Source organism: Cotesia glomerata, linkage group LG9 (assembly GCF_020080835.1).
Source record: "Cotesia glomerata isolate CgM1 linkage group LG9, MPM_Cglom_v2.3, whole genome shotgun sequence".
NCBI classification, from domain to species: domain Eukaryota; kingdom Metazoa; phylum Arthropoda; class Insecta; order Hymenoptera; family Braconidae; genus Cotesia; species Cotesia glomerata.
Genome location: NC_058166.1, coordinates 19,230,222 through 19,252,155, shown reverse-complemented (window position 1 = coordinate 19,252,155; position 21,934 = coordinate 19,230,222). Strand labels below are relative to the sequence as shown.

General features: G+C 31.2%; 3 protein-coding genes across 6 annotated transcripts in view; 1 reads left to right on the top strand and 2 right to left on the bottom strand.

The window, feature by feature from the left end:
• The window catches only part of LOC123271792 (teneurin-a), a 397,455-nt gene extending 384,472 nt beyond the window's left edge, over positions 1-12,983 (top strand). For all 4 annotated transcript variants that reach the window (XM_044738204.1, XM_044738203.1, XM_044738205.1 and 1 more), the window contains 6 exons: positions 2,283-2,402; positions 4,134-4,318; positions 4,426-4,598; positions 5,492-9,694; positions 9,775-9,958; positions 10,906-12,983. In XM_044738204.1, the coding sequence (XP_044594139.1) occupies positions 2,283-2,402; positions 4,134-4,318; positions 4,426-4,598; positions 5,492-9,694; positions 9,775-9,958; positions 10,906-11,864 (5,824 nt within the window). In that variant the 3' untranslated portion in view covers positions 11,865-12,983. The remainder of the gene's footprint in view (positions 1-2,282; positions 2,403-4,133; positions 4,319-4,425; positions 4,599-5,491; positions 9,695-9,774; positions 9,959-10,905) is intronic.
• Positions 12,984-16,124: 3,141 nt separating this feature from the next.
• On the bottom strand, positions 16,125-17,984 carry LOC123271368 (CD63 antigen-like). Its single transcript, XM_044737671.1, has 6 exons — positions 17,751-17,984; positions 17,490-17,672; positions 17,265-17,435; positions 17,104-17,193; positions 16,914-17,033; positions 16,125-16,414 (listed from the first exon to the last, which is right to left on the bottom strand). Exons 1-6 carry the CDS (start codon positions 17,940-17,942, stop codon positions 16,352-16,354), a joined length of 819 nt encoding a protein of 272 aa, XP_044593606.1. The 5' UTR covers positions 17,943-17,984; the 3' UTR covers positions 16,125-16,351.
• Positions 17,985-18,110: 126 nt separating this feature from the next.
• Positions 18,111-21,705, bottom strand: LOC123271211 (protein MAK16 homolog). Its single transcript, XM_044737467.1, has 6 exons — positions 21,593-21,705; positions 20,555-20,601; positions 20,021-20,477; positions 19,567-19,674; positions 19,347-19,484; positions 18,111-18,380 (listed from the first exon to the last, which is right to left on the bottom strand). The coding sequence occupies exons 1-6, from the start codon at positions 21,605-21,607 to the stop codon at positions 18,165-18,167; spliced, it is 981 nt and encodes a 326-aa protein (XP_044593402.1). The 5' UTR covers positions 21,608-21,705; the 3' UTR covers positions 18,111-18,164.
• Between the last annotated feature and the right edge of the window lie 229 nt (positions 21,706-21,934).

Genomic DNA, 21,934 nt, shown 5'->3' with positions numbered 1-21,934 from the left:
TTTGAAATGGTAATTTTTGATCAATACTTATTATAAATCGACTATTATTTATTACAGTTTACTTTTTTTAAATTCTTATAAATAAAAAATACAGTCGAGTAATTTAAAAAAAAATTATTTGGGAGAGTACCAAAGATGAACCAGGGAGTGCGATCCTCCAAGCTGACTCTCCCATGTTCGCAAGTTCATTAGGAACTTAAATATTTATTTAACATTATAATACATTACATAGTAATTTCACACACAACAAAACGATAAAAATATATACGTAAATATAAATCTATATATTTTTATTATCAAAATATGCATCATGTTTGTATAGCTTGTTATGTATGCAACGAAATAATATTCCACGAGCTCGGGGTATAATTCGTTGTAACATTTGTTATAATATCCCGTGCACTAAAAATATACTCACCATTTTTTCTTGCATATCATATCAAACTTTACAACGCAATCATAACTTATTATTACCATTATTATTATTATTATAACTACTATTATTATGATTATTATTATTATCGCCTTTTTATCATTCAGCACACGATTGCTTAAATAATTTAAAGCTTTACAATTTAACATTTTAACGCAATCCCTTTTTTTATATATATAATCTACATTTTTAAATTTACACATACATTTATACGTATTATATATATATTTACCCAATATATGCATGCAATGTCATTTGACTTAATCAACTCTATGTTACATGGAATATTTTTACAATTCCAAACGGTTTAATATTCTCAAGCTTATTTTTAAGGATAAATATTTAATTATTTTCCTTAAAGTCACAAAATTTACAAAATATATATGACAGTAAAGTTAGCAGATGTCTAAAAATTTTTTATTTTTTTTTATTAATTAAATTACAATTAAAAAGACATTTCTAAAAAATTGCACTTATAGTTTTTCAAATTTTTTACATGTGAAATTTTTTTTTTAATTTTTTAATTGAAATTTTTTCAATAAAAAATTTCTAAAAATTCTGAAATGTCGGCTAACTATGAGACTAAAGTTAGCAGACGTCTAAAAATTTTTCATTTTTTTTTTAATTAATTAAATTACAACTAAAAAATAATTTATTAAAAATTGCACTTATAGTTTTTCAAGTTTTTTACATGTGAAATTTTTTTTTTAATTTTTTAATTGAAATTTTTTTTCAATAAAAAATTTCTAAAAATTCTGAAATGTCGGCTAACTACGAAAATAAAATTAAAAGACTGCTGACAATTTTCAGAATTTTTTTTATTAATAAAATAATTACAAAAAAATTGAAAAAAAAAATTCTACGTGTTAAAAATTTGAAAAACTATACATGCAATTTTTTAAAAATATTTTTTTATTGCTAATTCAATTAATAAAAATTTTTAATTTATAATAATAAAGTGAGCCTACATTTTCGATTTTATTATTTTGCTTAATTTATTAATTTATAACTAAAAAATATTTTTAAAAAATTGCACTTATAGATTTTGAAGTTTTTAACAAATGAGAAAAATTTTTTTTTATTTTTTTGTAATAATTTTTTAATAAAAATTTTTTAGATGCCGGCTAACTTTATTTTCATAAATATATGAGGTTTAAAAATAAAATATTAAAATTTAAATAAATATGTATCAGTAACAAGGAAACTTTCATTGTCCAGTTGTAAAATCTATTTGTTCCGCTCGTCGCTTCAAAATTCGGCCCGGTCGAGCATTCCCACATTCTGTTTCATATATTTATATATATATATAAATGCGATACAATGCAATATATATAGAGTAATATAGGATAGAATTGGATGGGAATGGGAGAGCGAGTTTGTTGGCAGAGCGCTTATCGATCTGGTGCGCATTCTCTGTTAGTATCCAAAGCAAGCAAAGTGAGAATATTAAATCGCATAGAATCGTTGATCGGGAAAGCTGATTCGTCTATATATACATAGCTAGATAGGTACTCTGCATCGGATGATATAGAATAATTGGATGGATGGATTTTAGCGCAGTGCGCTAGTTTAGCTTCAATCCTCGATAATAATTGATGACAGCGGTCATATCATCAATTGCCAATTCTCGATCGATATATATCAGGAACAACTCGTCCAGTTGGAACTATAAATATTTTTTTAGCTTTGAAATTATTTTTTTATTAATGTATGTATGCATAGAACAAATCAGCTGTCTCGTGAATAATATCATTGTCAAAAAACGGCATTATACATGACTATAAAACATGCATTACACATAATAATATTATAAATTAGAAGCACGTAGTATATTTGACATTTGTCACAGTCGAGTCGCAGTGATGCGGGGCCAAGTTGTTACGGAACAAGGACTTGGAATAGTCGGAATACGTGTATCAGTCGACAGGACATCACGATTTGGATTTACACTGACAAGAGCAGGCGGATGGTGAGATTTTTATTTTATTAAATAAACTAACAACTTTGCAGTCACTATGTGACTGCTGTGATTTATGAACTATAAAAAATTAAAATTTTGCTTTATTAAATAATTTTGTTAAATTGCACTGTACTTTCTTAAATATTGACGTTTTTAAAGATATAAGCTCATCTTGATGTTACACTCATCAAGAGCTTTCATTTGAGTACCCACATGCATTTTTGATATATTTTTCATATATACATATATATTATATATATAAATATATGAAATATATGAAAAAGTGATGTGGGTACTCTAATGAAAGGTCTCCATGAGTGTAACATCAGATTGAGTCTTATATCTTTAAAAATGTCAATAGTTCTCAAAATACAGGGTCATTTCTTAATTATTGACATTTTTAAAGATATAATCTCATCCCGATGTTACACTCATCAAGAACTTTCATTTGAGTACCCACATGCATTTTTGATATATTTTTCATATATACATGTATATAATATATATAAATATATGAAATATATGAAAAAGTGATGTGGGTACTCTAATGAAAGGTCTCCATGAGTGTAACATCAGATTGAGCTTATATCTTTAAAAATGTCAATAGTTCTCAAGATACAGGGTCATTTCTTAATTATTGACATTTTTAAAGATATAAGCTCACCATGATGTTACACTAATCGAGACCTTTCATTAGAGTACCCACATGGCAATTTTTATATATTTTATATATATGGTATTTGTAAAATATATAAATATATAAAATATATGAAAAATTAATGTGGGTACTCAAATGAAAGGTCTCGATGAGTGTAACATCGGGATGAGCTTATATCTTTTAAAATGTCAATATTTCACAAGATAAAAGGTCATTTCTTAACTATGTATCTAGAAATAGGACAAGACCTTTGCAATGACTCTAAATTTCACTAAAAAATCCGATTTTATCACATGACTATCCAGGAAACAAAATTTATCTTATTCTATTAATGATGTATAAATTATTTAATTTTTAATTAAAACAACAGACATTTAGCGGCGGTTTCCTTGTAATTATTGATATTGCTGTTACTATTACCATTGGGATTGGTATTGCTATTTAATTACTAGCCAGGCAGTAAGCAGGAAGTAAAAAGGAGACGTCAAAGCTAAATTCAATACTGCTGAAAGCTTGCTAATTATTCCGTCGTACCTACGGGTATTATAGGGATTAGCCTTTCTGTGTTATAGACGGACAAATCCTCTTGTCGATTTAATATCATGAATTATCAACAGAAACTCATTCACTCAAATTAACGAGAATTTGGTTATGATAACTCTCGTCTGTAAAGAGAGAATAGATCAAGATAATTAATTATATTTTCATTTTAATTCTTACTTAAAAGATTAATTTTACATTTCATTTTAAAAAATTAGTTAATTATTCAATTTTATCGAAATTTAATTGAAGAAATTATAAAAAAAATTAAAATTAAAACTATTTATTCCAATATAAAGAAAAAAAAAAATAAATTAAAATCCTTTGAAGACAAATAAATCAATTAAAATAGCGATTGTTAATTACAAACAGTAATAGAGTGAAGATATTCAGGGCATTCGATTGCCGAGCTGTAAACTCGAGACACTAAACATCATTAGACATGGTAGCGAGCACGCGTGACGGAAGAGAGACCGTAGCAATCGAAGCAAATAATGATTGATGATTCATTTACAAACATTTCATTGGTATCTCGTAATCAGGTTCGACATTCTCGTGAATGGTGGAGGAGCAGTGACACTTCAGTTCCAGCGCAACCCCTTTGATCCACTCACCAGGACGGTATTTGTGCCGTGGAATCAAATAGTTGTATTACCACCGGTCGTAATGACTTTGCCTCAGGAACGGAAATCCCATAAATCAAATCTGCCACCCATTCCAGCTGTTGGTAAGCATTTTGCTTTTATATCAATCGACCAAACAATTGTCCCAACTTCATAGATTCATTAATCTATATAAAAAATAAATACAATTAATAATTATTTTACCCTCAAGGATTCCCAGGATTCCCCGGACTGTCAATGGGGCTGTTTGTCAGTAACGGAACTTTCCGAGAGCCCTGCATGGAGCATGACCACGAGACTCTCAGGCCGATTATAGTCGGGACTTGGATGCCCGAAAAAGTCGGCGGGATGCCTGGACGCAGTTTGGTTTTAGCCGAAACTCAGGTTCGTAATCCGAAATGACTACAATTAAAATTTTGCTTTATTAAATAATGACTTTTGTTAAATTGCACTGTACTTTCTTAAATATTGACGTTTTTAAAGATATAAGCTCATTCCGATGCTACACTCTTCAAGAGCTTTCATTTGAGTACCCACATGCATTTTAATATATTGATCATATATACATATATATAAATATATATAAATATATGAAAAATTGATGTAGGTACTTAAATGAAAGGTCTCGATGAGTGTAACATCAAAATGAGCTTATATCTTTAAAAATGTTAATAGTTCACGAGATACAAGGTCATTTCTTAATTATTGACAATTTTAAAAATATAAGCTCATCCCGATGTTACACTCATCAAGACCTTTCATTTAAGTACCCACATGCATTTTTTATATATTTTTCATACATACATATATGTAATATATATAAATATATAAAATATATGAAAAATTGATGTGGGTACTCAAATGAAAGGTCTCGATGAGTGTAACATCGAGATGAGCTTATATCTTTAAAAATGTCAATAGTTCACGAGATACAAGGTCATTTCTTAATTATTAAAATTTTTAAAGATATAAGCTCATTCCGATGTTACACTCATCAAGAGCTTTCATTTGAATACCCACATGTATTTTTTATATATTTTTCATACATACATATATGTAATATATATAAATATATAAAATATATGAAAAATCGATGTGGGTACTCAAATGAAAGGTCTCGATGAGCGTACCATCGAAATAAGCTTATATCTTCAAAAATGTCAATAGTTCACGTGATTCAAGGTCATTTCTTAATTATGTATGTAGAGATAGAATATTTTCACTAAAAAACTTACTAATATATCTAAAATTAAAAAAAAAAAAAATTATACCCCCAGATCGTCCAAGAAAGCATCCCCATCCCGGGCTCCAACGTCCACTTGATGTACCAAAGCAGCCAAGCAGCAGGATACCTCTCGACAGTCCGAATGCAGCTGACAGGTCCAGTGATTCCCGTATCTCTAACCCACGTGCACGTTCACGTAGAAATAGAAGGCTCGGTCCACACAAAAACCTACGAAGCGGATCCCAACTTAACGCACACATTCGCCTGGAACAAGCGTAACGTCTACAAGCAAAAAGTGTACGGCGTGGCCCAGGCGAGAGTCTCCGTCGGGTACCAGCACTCCAGCTGCCCCTCGATAATCTGGGAGACGCAGACCGCCACGCTCCAAGGCTTCGACGTTGACATCTCTGATATCGGAGGCTGGGGACTGGACATCCACCACCACTACAACTTCCACGAAGGTATCCTCCAGAAGGGAGACGGCTCAACCCTCCACTTCAAGCAGTACCCCCGAACTGTCCAAGTAGTAATGGGCACGGGATCTCAACGCAGTTTAGTTTGCCAGAACTGCGACGGGCTGGCCATTGACGCGCGACTGCTAACTCCAGTGGCACTGGCCAGCGGTCCGGATGGGAGCATATACGTCGGCGACTTTAATTTAGTCCGTCGTATCACTCCCAAAGGAAATGTCTACACAGTTCTCATTCTAAGCGCGACGCAAGTCGCTTACCAGTACTACCTCTGCGTGTCTCCAGCTGATGGGCATCTTTACATCAGCGACCCAGAGAAGCACCGGATTTTAAGAGCCCTGTCCCTGGAAGAGGTCACTGACCCGAGCATCAACATCGAGCCGGTTGTAGGAAGCGGCGAGCGCTGCATTCCAGGCGACGAAGGCCATTGCGGCGACGGAGGTCCCGCGATACTTGCTAAGCTGGCTCATCCCAAGGGCATCGCGATCGCAGCTGACAAAACAATGTACATCGCGGACGGAACCAACATCAGAGCGGTAGATCCCGACGGGATCATTCACACGCTGGTTGGACACCACGGCCATCACAACCACTGGTCCCCCGCTCCTTGCGTGGGCGCCATTCCCGCCCACCAAGCCCAATTGCAGTGGCCCACCGGCTTGACACTGAGCCCTCTTGACGGAACGCTCCACTTTATCGACGACAGACTTGTTCTTAAGCTCACCAGCGACCTCAAGGTTCGCGTCGTCGCTGGAACCCCTCTGCACTGCACCAGCAGCGCTAATACTCAAGATCTGAAGATCAACTCGACGATCAGAGGCAACGGCAGCGGGGTGGGCTACAAGAAGTCCGACCAAGTGCTGGGCTCCGTTCTGGCGGTGAGTTTCAGTCCCTCAGGAGAGCTCTACATTGCTGACAGCGACTCCCATCGGGTTAATTCCATCCGAGTTGTTGATTCTTCCGGGAAAATGTCTCACTACGCTGGTAGATTGCAAGAACGGCTTCGTGATCAATGCGAATGCAGTAATGTCACCAAGAATCTCAACATCTGTCCTTGTAATGAAGACACCAGCAGCACGGAGACTCTCCTGTCTTCTAATACTAAATTTACGGCGATTTCTGCGCTAGCAGTCACGCCGGATGGAGTTCTGCATGTTGCTGATCAAGGGAATCTCCATATTTTGGCGCTAAAGCCTTATTTACCGAATTTGGTCGAGCCTGGGGAGTTCCAGATTCCTTACCCTCCGTCGAATGAAATCTATGTCTTTAATAGATACGGGCAGCATGTCGCTACCAAGGATCTGACCACTGGAACCACCAGGTATTCATTTTTGTACTCCAAGAACACCAGTTTTGGTAAGTTATCTACGGTAACTGATAGCGCTGGAAACAAGATCACCTTCCTGAGAGATTACAGCGGTGTGGTGAGTTCTATTGAAAACACCCAGGACCACAAATCCGAGCTGAAGATATCTGGAATAGGCTTCTTGGTGAAGCTGACGGAAACTGGAAGGTCAGAAATTTCGCTGGACTACGACAGCGAAACTGGATTGTTGACCAGCCGATGTGGAGGTGGTGAAACTTATGTTTACAATTACGACACACTGGGGCGAGTAGCTAACATAATTCTTCCGACAGGTGAGAATATTAAACTAACGTCAGGGTTAGCAGATAATGAAGCTCTTTCCGTTAAGGTAGAGGCTCCCTTGCAGGCTTTAGCCAAGACAAATAAGAACCGTGTTATTGAGTTTAAAATGCACAAAGACCGCTCGAATTTATTGACGATAACAGACGCGGCAAAGGTCCACCGGGCAACCTCTTTCCCTAACAATAATAGTCTTGAAGTTATTCTGCCTAGCGGCGGGCGTATACTCACAGCAGCAACAACAAAGCACCCGCTGCTGGAGGCTGCTCTGCCCGTTGAAGCCGAAATGCTTCCTATGTGGAGCTACCAGGTGCTTACACTCGGTGAATTAATAAATACTATGACAACAACGTATAATCTAGTAGGAGATGTAAGTCATCCACAGCAGACTTTGAATCGCGAAATATGGGTCAATGAGTCTCGAGTAATCGGCGTTAAATTTGAGCAGTTACTCAGACGTGAAACCTTCTACGTTAACCCGTCTAACCCATTGTTGAACGTCACCTTTGATTTAGCGGGCTTGCCGCTCAGTTGGCAGCCCCAATACGGCCACTGTCTCAATATTACCTACGACAGGTTCAACCGAATTCAAACCTGGCAATGGGGCGCTTCTAATGAGTCTTACAATTACGATAGACGCGGTCAATTGTCCGAGGTGACCAATTCTCAAGACGGAACCAAGCGCTACTCCTACAACAACTTCAACGGGCTCAGCAAAATAACTCTAGCAAGCAACAGAGAATTTTCATTAGAGTACGACGAAAATGGAGGACTCAGGCATATTACTTTGCCATCGGGAACTCAGCACTCGTTCTCCTGCCAGGCTTCTCTGGGATTCTTGAGAGTGACCTACACGCCTCCTGGAAGCACCCGGTCGTACTTGCAGCACTACAGCCACGAGGGTAACCTCCTGCAGACTGTTTTTCCGGGCGACGGCGCGAGAATTGTCTACCGCTACCATCCCTGGGGCCAATTATCGGAGATAGTCCACGGGGATGGTAAAAGCGAGATCCGCTACACCGAAAGCGGGCTTCCTTCTGAAGTTATCCACACGGAAAAGGACGTGGAGTATCGCTGGGACTACCAGTACAGCGCAGGGCTGCTAATTGAAGAACGAATTGACTTTGAAGCCAAAACAGGACTAAGCAACGCCAAGTTTACATTCGATTATGACGCAAACTACCGGCTGATTGCGGTCCAGGGCAGAATTGGTGGGCAGACTTTGCCAGCTCACACAATGGCGTACAGCCCCAAGACCGGAGCGCTTGAGCAGATCGGCCAGTTCAAGGTCACTCGACCGGCGGCCAATGAAACGATTGTTTACGACGGTACTGCTGTATTTTCCCGCGTTACGGACAAATACTTCCTGGAGACTCAGGTGAAGGTCACTATTCATGGGCTGGTTGTCTTCAGGATGGAGTTCACCCATGATTCCAAGGGCAGGATCAACCAAACGCGGACAGACACCAGCAATGTCGGCGTCAATACTTATACTAACGTCAAAAATTACACTTGGGACTCTGATGGCCAGCTGACGGGCATCGACGCTCAAGAGCCTTGGGGCTTCCGTTATGACGGCAATGGAAACATGCTCTCGCTGACCTACCGGGGCAACACCATCCCCATGGAGTACAATAATTTGGATAGAATTGTTAAATTTGGCGACGGGTTGTATAAGTATGACAATCGGGGACAGGTTATCCAAAACGCTAGGGAAGAAAGGTTCAATTACAACGCCAAGGGACTCTTGATAAGAGCCACCAAAAAGGGTAGATTTGATGTAAGGTATTACTACGACCATCTGGACAGATTGGCCACACGAAAAGATAATTACGGCAATGTCACCCAGTTCTTTTATAACAATCAAAAGCGCCCCCATGAAGTCAGCCAGATTTACAGCCCTCGGGACGGAAAAGTTATGTCGCTTATTTATGATGATCGTGGTCATTTGATTTACGCTCAAATATATCGGCATAAATATTATATTGCTACCGATCAATGTGGTACGCCTATTATGATTTTTAATCAGTACGGCGAGGGGATTAGAGAGCTTATGAGATCTCCGTATGGGCATATTGTTTACGATTCTAATCCTTATCTTTATTTGCCGGTCGACTATTGTGGAGGGCTTTTGGATAAGGTTTGCTATTAATTTAATATTTATTTACTTACTTTTGTTCACAATTGTAATTGTTAATCAAAATTGTGTTTGTTTGGTAGGTTACTTCGCTGGTCCACATGCCGAACGGCAAAGTTTATGATCCGCTGATCGGCCAATGGATGTCGCCACTGTGGGAAAACGTTCTCGAGCGAGTAGCGACACCAACTCACCTTCATTTATACAGGTTCAATGGCAATGATCCAATCGACGTTAGACATGCGCGAGAACGGAACCAACCGACAGGTTAGTTTCTTAAATTAACCTGAAAATTAATAAAATTTTAATTACAACAATAAAATAACAATAAAGTTTTTATTGCAATACAATTATAAACAATTACATGAAACATACTTGACAAAAATTTAAGTGATGAGAAATTTAAACAATTGCACACATACAATAAATCAGTTTAATCTTAACAAAGTATTATTTTTTGACGTAGTATTTATTACAAAAGTTGTGCTTCAAGGATAACCTTAAAAGTAATGTTTTTATTGATATTTTTATCTCTTTCTGTATAAATAATTTTTTTCAAGTATGTCTTATCTTATGTAATTGTTTATAATTGTATTTTCTTACAGTATGCCAGAAGAAGTTGGAAATAAAGCCAACGAAACGTTGGATTTTTTTTTTAATTTAACATATTGTTACTGTCCACGTTACCAAGATTTATTTATTTATTTGTAAAGTAACGCCCTCGGCAATTTACAACAATATGTTACATTTTTATCTATAGAATGTTTAGAATTAATGATTTTATACCATACATAGCATCTGCAAAGAGAAGATAAATTTTAAAAATTAAAAAAAAAAAATTTTTTTTAATTAAATTTGAAAGAAAAAATTATAAAAAATTTCAAAGATAAGAAAAATATAATAAGGTAAAAGACCCAGTTATTGACACTGGCCTAGTTATTGACACTTGTAATTTTATTCTAATTAAAAAAGAAAAAAATCAACTAATAAATTAATAAATATAATTTTTTAATTATAAATTTTAAGAAAATTGGTTTTTTGAGAACATATAATTTTTTTAATTAGAATAAAATTGCAAGTGTCAAACAACTAGGCCAGTGTCAATGACTGGGTCTTTTACCTTATTTGATGTCTAATATTTCGTAAAACATGGCTGAGAATCTACAAAGTAATTTAATTACTTCTCAATTTTAAATTATTTTAATAAATTACAGATCACATATCATGGCTAAACTTACTGGGCTACGACCTGAAGAGCCTGGCGCCACAGCTGTTCCCGGAACAATTGCCCGACGACCAAGTTCCACCTTCCCTGAACCCCCAAGCTTTGATATTCGGCGGTAAAAAGAAGACCCGTAACCTGGGTGTCCAATCAGGATTCTTAGCGCACATTGCTCAACGTCATTCCGGCGACGCGGCGTCTTTACTAGCGCCACCTAGGTCTGCGCTGAAGAAAGACCCAAGTGAGCTAATTCCTTCGAGGTTAGGCGCGGCTTCAGATCCGCCATTCGGCCAAGGGATTCTCGTTTCACGAACAGCTGATGGTAAAGCAGTTGTTTCTTCTGTACCGGCTGCCAACCAAATTTACAGGGACGTTTTTACGACAGTGTTCAACCGATCTTACTTCTTGCCGTTCAGTTTTGTGGTACACAGCGCGCAACAGGACGCGTTTTACTTTGTCAAAGAAGAAACATGGAAGTCTAATGACGACCGCGGACAATTGAAGCGTCTTGGCGGGAAAGTTAATGTAACTTTTCATGAAAATGAAAATGGAAGTGGCAGCACTGTCGACGTTAAAATTCACGGCGCTAGTTATGTTGTTAACTTGCGATACGGAACTACAGCTGAGAAAGAAAAGCAAAGACTTCTTCATCACGCGAAGATGACTGCGATACGCAAAGCTTGGCACAGAGAGCGCGAAGCGCTGAAGGTTAACACTCCGACCTCCATTGAGTGGATGGTTACGGAGCAAGATGAGATTTTGAAGGATGGATCCGCTTCTAATTATGATGGAGAGTACATTCATGACGCACAATTGTACCCAGAGTTAGCGGAGGATCCTTATAATATTAGATTCGTCAAGAAGATAACAGACTCGTCGAGTAAAAAGCGACGCAGGAGGAGAGGAACCTCAACTGTTTGCAAATATTGGCGACTTGATGGATTATGCTAAATAATATAGTAATTTAATGATTAATTATTAAGAATTAAATGCAGAATGCACATCAACTATCAAAATGTTTTGTACCAAAGTCTATTTGTGTATTTCACAGATGCCAAAACAATTAATCGATTAATTATAAATAATTATTAAGCCGTAGAGAGTTAGGTTGAGTATGTGGGTGATTGTGGTTAATATAATAATAATTTATTTATAGAATTAATAATAATGGTGTGAAGAAATAAACTTTTGTGACGAATAATCGTACAGTTGCCGGCAAACTATATCATGTTACGGCCGTTATAGCTTCTGTGCGATAGCTTTGCGTTTTAATAACGCGACTTACCGATAATTATAATTAAAGTACTATTTGTCGATGAGATTTATCAACCGCGTGGATATCCTAGTCAATAAAATTAGCTAAACACCCTCACGGTTTTGGAAATACCGCAAAGATTCGGTATTTATACGATATAAATGCTGTATTTTTACCGTAATACTTCAGCTATTTTAGCCAGTTTTTTTGCCGAATTATTACGAAATAAATTCAGAATATTTACGGCAATACAATAGAAAAATTACGGTATATTAACAGCATTTGAACCGTATATTTTTACTGTATATCTGCGACACTATTGCAACAAAAAACCGGAAAAGAAGATCCCTACTTTCTATTACCGGTAAAATACCAAAAATATGCTGGTTTACCCTGATAGCCACGCCTTAATTAAAAGTAGTTGGATTTCAGCAGTTACAGTTAACTTGACATCAAGTTTGCCGTAAATTTTTACAGCACAACAGTTTGTACACAAATTGACTAAAATCTACAGCCCCAATTTGAATACAAGTTAACACCGAACTTTTGGTTAAATTGTACTACAATTTTACTACAAATTGAATAAAATACTTGTACTGCAAGTCTTGACGTCAAATTGCAGTGTAACTTGTAGACAACTTAAGTAAAAACGTTTGGTTTAAAACTTTTTTCAATTTTTCATCAAGTTGGCTACAAATTTCGGCAGTAGATTGAATAAAAGTTTGAGTTAAGGTGGCTATCAGTGTACTAATATTTTTCAATAGCTTAAAATTTTTTTTTATAATATAAATTATCATGAATAATTTTTAAGAGGTTAATAAAATAATTTCTCTATTATTATTATTAATATTATTTTTTTTAGTCCAGACCGGGATTCGAACCCGGATCATTTGGTTACGTATAATCTTTAATTATATCAGTATAAACGCGGCAAAATTGCAGTATATGTTCGGTATTTTTATCGTAGAAATATGATTTTATTATTGTAAAATTATAGTAATATTATATAGTTAATACATAGATTTTTTACGGTAAAAGTTCTAGAGTTTTGCGGTAATTTCATGGTATTATTTCTGAATTTAGCAGAAAAAGTACGGTAGAAATGCTGTATAACTGTATTAAAAAAAAACTGGCCAAAATAACCACAGAAATACCGTATTATTTCAAAATTATAACGGTAAATTTATGGTAAACGCATTAATACCGAAAATTTACGGTATTTAAAAAACTGCGAGGGCATTACAAAGGCTAATTAACCGATGGAAAGTTATGGAAAATTGTATACGATTGAATATTATATTTGTTGAAGATCTTGCTGACAAATGTACCTTTGATTACTATTATTTTGTTGAGTAAGACTGCAGTGATTTATTTTAAATAATTATAATATTAATAATATATAATATAAATAATTGGCGATCCGAATTACAAAAACTTTAATTATATTGTATTAATTTTTTACAAATTACGTGGTGCTTATCCTCCAGTGTTGAGTGGTTGCTTGGCATAGATTGAGGTTAAACAAAATGGATCGCAGACATAACACTGAAAAAATAAAATGGAGGCGAGCGATATTTTTTAAGTGATAGCGATAGCGTCCATGTACGATGTATTGTTCTAAGTGATAAGTGAGAATGTTTTAATAATAAATCTAGTTATTAATTAAATTTTAAGTAATTATAATTATTTATATAAAAAAAAGGACTTATCAAAAGTCTACAGGCTGATCTTACGACCGCGAAAAGCGAGTAATACCGAATCGGTGTACTGTAATACGTATTTCTTAAAAAGAAGAAAAATACATGTGCTTGCTTATTTAAATATAAAAAAAGTGAAATAATTATAATTATATATCTCTATAAATTTAAGTATCAGTTGCTTAAATTTCTATACATACATATATATTGTATATTATTATATATATATTTTTATTTGTTTTCTTACAAGATTATTTTTATGTATAAAGTAATTAGAATATTTTTTAATGTGTCAAATATTAGTCGCGTTGTTAATATAATAAATTAAAACATAATAAATTTATTGATCCGAATTTTTGGAATCTATTTAAATTTATTATAATTTTTAAAAATACCTTTATAGGTTTTCTTAATCTACAATCGTGGTTCATTAATTCAATTATGATTTTAAGTTTATTGGAAAATAGCCATTTTGTAAACTCGAACGTTTATAAACTATAAATTTGAAAAAATTAGTTGATAATTTCATTTTAAAAATTAGTTGAAAATAAAAAATTATATTAATGAAATTAGCTAAATGAAAGTTTCACTAGATATAAATTTAGTCATTTATAAAATAGCAAAAAACAAAAATTTCTGGCTACGTTAATTTAACTAATTTTTACTGCAGAAACTTATAAAATTATGCGATTTTAAACTTTACGAATTTTAAAATTAGCTATTTTTAAACTTCTTATAACTTTTGAATGCTAAATCTTATTAAACAAAAATAGAAAGCAAAATCGTGAAGCGTTCTACATTTAAATAATTTTATTTTTAGATTAGAAAATTTTTGTTTTTTGAATTAATTTATTAAATTAATTTTTTTAATTAATTTTAATTAATTAATTAATTTTAAATTAATTCTCAAAAAACCAATTATCTTAAAATGGATAATTCAATAATTCATATTTAGTTATATTCATTAATTTATAACAGTTGATTTTTTTTTTTTTTTTTTTTTAATTAAAATAAAAATAGAACTAAATCCTTCTATCAGTGTTCAAGAATTACAAAAGATTTATAAACGGCTTATTTTACAATTCATAAAGTTTACAATTAATTAATTTTATAAATTTCTGCAGTAAGAATTGACTAAATTTACAAAGCTGCAGATTTTTGTTTTTCGCTACTTTATGAATGACTGAATTTATATTTAGTAAAATTTCCATTTCGCTAATTTCATTAATATAATTTTTTATTTTTAACTAATTTTACAAATTACATTATAAACTAATTTCCAACTTAGAATTAATAAATTTTCTAATTTACAAACAGTTATTTTTCAATAATATTAAAAACATACTCAAATTAATAACCACAATGATATTTAATACATTTTACGGACTACAGTCTTCGGCTGTAGTGTCGTGTATTGTTTATAGATTAAGATCTGTATTATCTAAAGAAATGTATTTAGAAATAAGAAGATTAGAGTAAATTTAAATAGATTTTAAGAATAAGGAAGCTTATTGCATAAATTTATTATTTATAAAAATTAATTTTTTTTTTTTAATTATTAATTCAATTTTGCAGTAGATTTTTGCACGGTTTAATGGATTAAAATAAAATAGCTTCGAAAATTGAGAAGAAATAAATTGAAAAAAAAAAATTATCGAAGTTACGCTGAGTAAAAATTTGCCGTTTACTGTCACGCTGTAAACTCTAATCTAAAAAAAACTATATATATAATATATATTTTATTTATATATTAAAATATAATATAATAATAATAACCGACTGTATTTATTGTAAATAGTCACGATGTTTGCTATGGTATAATTACAATAATATATTATAAATATAAATATAAATCTATATATAAATATAAATATAAATATATCTGTAATTGGATGATCTGCCTGATTTGAACAAGAGCCCAATAAATAAAAAAAAAATAAATAAACTTATTATCCTATCTCACAAACAATATCTACATTAAAAATAAAAAAATCAGATAAAATAATAATAAAATATAAATAATAATTATTATTAATAACGTGTTCAAAATACGATAAAAAGCACTTGATCGATTGTCAATATTTAATATTTATATACGAAACACAGAGTTAATTGTAACTCTTTTAAATTTATTGAACGAAATCTTTAAAATTTCTCAAAAACAGTAATTAAAAAAAATATTAAAATTTATGTACTAATGTCGCGAGTCCGGGCGAGAGTAAAATTTATTTTAAAAATAAATTATTTAAAAACTATAATGCTCGGAAAAATACTTTAAGCAAAATCTGCCAGTTGTGACATTAAATGCTAAATGTCCAATAATTTATACTATTGATTATTAATTATTAATTATTATTATTAATATGATTAATTATTATTATTATTATAAGTGCGATATATTAAGTGTTTTGAAAAAATATATGATCTATATATGATAATAAAAAAAGGGAAAACCGTTTTTAAGTTCATTTGTATTTTAATTGTTGTCAATAATCCATCCGTGCTTTTAATTTCTTCTTTAATCCTACCGCCAAAAATAAACTAATCCCCTGAAATTATTTTAAATATTTTAATTTTAATTTTTAATTATTTAGTATGACATTAAAGTTAGCAAATAAATAATTTTTTAATTTTTTTAACAAACAAATTTTTTCCAGAAAATAATTTAAAAAAAATTGCATTTTTAATTTTTTATAATTTCTTCAGGTCAATTTTTTTTTTGTCATAATTTATTTGTTAAAAAAAATTTTTTTAATTTAATATCTGCTTTATTATTACCGTACTTTTTAATTTTTTTCTAACAAACAAATTTCTTCCTAAAATTAATTAAAAGAAAATTGCATTTTTAATTTTTTCATGTCAATTTTTTTTTTTATTATTTATTTGTTAAAAAAAATTATTAAAATTTAATATCTGCTTTATTGTTACCGTATTTTTTAATTTTTTTTAACAAACTGAATTTTTTATTTTTTATAATTTCTTTGGCAATTTTTGTTTTTTATAATTTATTTGTTAAAAAAATTAATTAAATATCTGCTTAATTATTACCGTAGTAAATGAAATAAAAAGTATCGCTATTGTCACGGTATCAACATTTGATTTCAACATCAGGTAAGCATTTTTCAAGCAACCTGATTTATACGCCACGTCTGGAGACATTTGAAGACACTAAAAATAAATTATTAAATAATTATACTTATAAAGTATAATAAAAATTAATAAAATCTAAATTAATTACTCGTTCCATTAATTTAGAACAGCAACTTTGAGGAATTTCCATCATATATTCTCCCCAGTCTTTGTAAGATTTTATTCCACAGCACTTTAACTGTGATTATTAATTCAAAAAATTATTTAATTAAAAAAATAATTTAATTAAAAATTAATGTAATTATTTACATATTGCTGAGTATTATCCCAAGCCTCGGTGACCCAATCTAAAGAATGATATTTAATAATAGTCGCGGTCATTTCTTCGCGAATTTTTGTAGTAATGCGTTCGAAAACTGACGTGCTCATTACTGAGCAGATAAAAATGACGCACAAGGACAATGAATGGCATACAATGTACTAAAAATTAATAGAATTTATTAAAATTATTAAATTAAATAAAAAATAACTTACAATAGTTATAAATTTTCTCTTCTTTTTCGTAAACGCTATAATTCCGACGAGCGCCAAGATGGCCGATAGCGCTCCAATTATCAGAAGAATTGTCACGAACAATTTTTGAGCGGTTAGACGCAACATTAACTTACTGTCTGCTAACATCCACATTGAGATAACAACCGCGGATATTCCTGCCAACTTTAACAATAAATTACTCATTTTTTAGATTATATCAAGAGATATTTCATTGATTAAATAAATAATAATTATTGTTACAAAGACCGCGGCGTTGATAGTGAAAAAAGAGACCCGCAAACATTTCTTCGGCAGCCGCTTGTAGGATAATTTATAAACCGGGATTCCCAGAAAGTAATATTTCTTGTAAGAGGCCTCAGATTCTTCGCTCTCGGATTCCTCGTCGACTTCCGACTCATCTTCGTCGTCCGTTGATTTTTCACGTCGTTTCATGCCTAATTTATCTCGGAAATATTAATATATATTTAACTTTGTTTATTTCTTGAAAAATATAAAAAAATGAATCACTAGTGTGAAGTTTTCTATTTAAAGAAAAATAATTAAATTAATAAATTGGAAGTTTGAGAGTATGTAGGAGTAAAAAAATTAACAAGTTTGGTATTTTTAGAGTAAAAAATATTATTATTATATATTTTCATAACTAAGTGACAAAAATTAAGCGCGTAATCTTTGTCGTGGCTCGTCTTCTATTTCATATTCAATTTCTACACGCGGTCGTTTCGGTTTCTTGGACTTGTCTTTCTTTTGTTTGGACAATTTAGGCTTCTTACTCGTCGAGGGAAGAGTTGCGTCCTCGATGTCACTTGCGTCGGACTCAAAGTCGTCGGAAAGCTCTACTTGTTCTACCTGTCCTGATTCTCCGTCACTTTCCTATAAAAATAATTTATTTATTAATATCTCATTATTATATTTAATAATAAACTAGCAACCTTGCAGTCACTATGTGACTGCCGTGATTTGTGATTTATAAATAAATAAAATTTTGCTTTATTAAATAATGATTTTTGTTAAATTGCACTGTACTTTCTTAAATATTGACGTTTTTAAAGATATAAGCTCATCCTGATGTTACACTCATCAAGAGCTTTCATTTGAGTACCCACATGCATTTTTATATATTTTTCATATATTCATATATATAATATATATAAATATATAAAATATATGAAAAATTGATGTGGGTACTCAAATGAAAGGTCTTGATGAATGTGACATCGGGATGAGCTTATATCTTTAAAAATGTCAATATTTCACAAGATACAAGGTCATTTCTTAATTATTGACATTTTTCAAGATATAAGCTCATCCTGATGTTACACTCATCAAGAGCTTTCATTTGAGTACCCACATGCATTTTTATATATTTTTCATATATACATATATATAATATATATGAATATATAAAATATATAAAAAAAAATTGATGTGGGTACTCAAATGAAAGGTCTTGATGAATGTGACATCGGGATGAGCTTATATCTTTAAAAATGTCAATATTTTACAAGATAAAAGGTCATTTCTTAATTATTGACATTTTTCAAAATATAAGCTCATCCTGATGTTACACTCATCAAGAGCTTTCATTTGAGTACCCACATCAATTTTTGATATATTTTTCATATATACATATATATATAACATATAAATATATGAAAAATTGATGTGGGTACTCAAATGAAAGGTCTCGAAGAGTGTAACATCAAGATGAGCTTATATCTTTAAAAATTTAAATATTTCACAAGAAAAAAAGGTAATTTCTTAATTATATATCTAGAGATAGAGCATTTTCAAATGCAGCCTAAATAGTTATCTATAGATTAATTAAATTAATCTTACCTCTTCATAATCATAATCATCATCATCATCATCGTCGTCATCACTATCTGCTTCAACAAACAAGTCACCATTTTCTTCCATCTCCATATCATCAGCTTCCAATTCTTGTTCAAGCTCCTTTTCAATTTCTGTTTCTTCCTATTTTTTTATTAAATTAAAAATATTAATTATATATAATTATACTTAGTAAACATTTTAAATTAAAAAAAAAAAAACAAACCTCAGCGTCAGTTTCATCTTCAGCTTCAGCTTCACTGTCGCCTTCAACTTCAACAGCTTCGACAGCTTTATCGAATACTTTTTGCGGGAAGTTGTAAATATCATTGTACTGAAAAATTAAAAATAATTAATAAAATAAAAATAATAATTAAACTGCAAAAAAATATTGGAGTTGTCAACAAAATTATTTATTTCTGTTGTTAGCTAATTTGTGCTCATTTCAATTAATTAAAGCGTGACGAATTATCGTGATCAACATAGTATGAATTGTGACAAGAAATAAAATACTATAATAACCTGAAGAAGTGCAAATAAAGTGCACGAAACGTCGCTAAATAACAAAGTTTCTTAGCATTTTACTAAGATCCTACATCCTCTCAACTTTGATTAATTATATAATTACAAGGATCTCAAAGCATTAGTATTAAAAATAATTTTTTAATAATAATAATTACCATTCCACTCTTAAGTCTCTCCATAAGTTCTTTCTCGATAGCCGTCTCAAGTTTAGCAGCAATAAGCGCCTTTTCTTCTCGCCTAGTTTCTCTCCTCTCAATTTTCCTCTGCAACGGCACAATCTTCTTCTGTCTCCTCAGCTTCAATTTTCTCATACGAATTAAATATTGAGTTATTTTCAAAAATCTCTGCTTACACTTGGACTTTATAAACCCGGGCCAGTACAGCAAATTTTCATTTATCTGGTGGATTGCTTTTTCAAAATTCCTCGACAACTTTACTTTCTCCCACTGATTCTTCGGTTCGTGTATTCTTTCAGCTGTTCTCATGTACAGGTAAATAATACCAGACTCCTCTCGTACAGTAGCATATCTACTGTTAGCCAGAGGGCATGAAGCCCTGCTGCAAAAACCTGTCAAGTTGTACTCATTTCTACAAAATCTTTGAGTCTTTGTACTGAAAAAAAAAAAATACATTACATCATTTAAATATTTAATTTACTATAAATTTAGTTTTATAAAAAAAAAACTTACTTGCTTTTAAATGAACAAAATGTTTTGTTGATTATACTCCAAACAACCTAAAAAATAAATGATTATATAAATATTGATCAATATAATTTAATAATAATAAGTAAAATTAAAATTAAAAGTCATTTAATTTTTTTATTATTTTTTTAACAAACAAATTTGTTCTAAGAAATTATTTAAAAAAAATTGAATTTATTTATTACAAAAATTAATGTAGCAGATATTTGATAATTTAAAAAAATTTTTTAACAAATAAATTATGGCAAAAAAATTGACATAGAAATTTAAAAAAATAAAAAATGCAATTTCTTAAAAATAATTTTTTTGAAAAAATTTATTTGTTAAAATAAATTAAAGAATGATTTAGTGACTGCTAACTTTAAATAATACTAAAGTTAGCCGACATTGTTAATTTTTGGAGTTTTTTTTTAATTATTAAATTAGAACTAAATAATATTTTTAAAAAATTGCACTTATAGTTTTTAAAGTTGTTTAAAAATTAATTTTTTGTTTTTAATTTTTTTGTAATAATTTTATAAGATTAAAGTCATTTAACAATTTTTTAATTTTATTTATTAAAAAAATTTGTTCCAAAAAATATAATACTAAAGTTAGCCGACATTTTAAATTTTTTTTTAAAATTAAATTAGAAAAAAAAATATTTTTAAAAAATTGCACTTACAGTTTTTAAAGTTTTTTACAAGTGAAATTTTTTTTTTATTTTTTTGTAATCATTTTTTCAATAAAAAAAAATTCTAAAAATTTTTAAATGTCGGCTAACTTAACTTTCATCCAAAAAATTGCATTTTTTATTTTTTTAAATTTCTGCTTGTCAATTTTTTTTTGTCATAATTTATTTGTTATTAAATTTTTAAAATTATTAAATATATGCTAAATTAATTTCCACAATAATTTTTTTTATAAAAAAAATTCTAAAAATTTTTAGATGTCGACTAACTTAATTTTCATTAACTTTAATGTCATCAAAAATTATTAAATATCTGGTAAATTAATTTTAATTAGATAAAAAAAATTACTTACATCGTCGTGTTGCATTTTCAAAAAATGAATTAATTAATTTATTAACAATTAAAACTTTTTTTAAACAATATAACCTCTAACCACGTGTCTGTCGAATTATTAGTTTACTACTAACTTGAAGAGAGCAGAATAAAGGTTAGTTTATTTTTCTACCGCAGGTGGCGCTCAAGCTAACTTCCATTCAAATTTAAAATTTTAACCGCCGGTTACATAGAAATCAGTTCAGAAAAATTTCTAGATGGCAGCACATGACAGATTTAACTTTTGTGAGCCAAGACAATTGTTATTGTTGTCATTATTATTATTATATGCGCGCGCGGCTGACTATGTTTATAAGAGTTT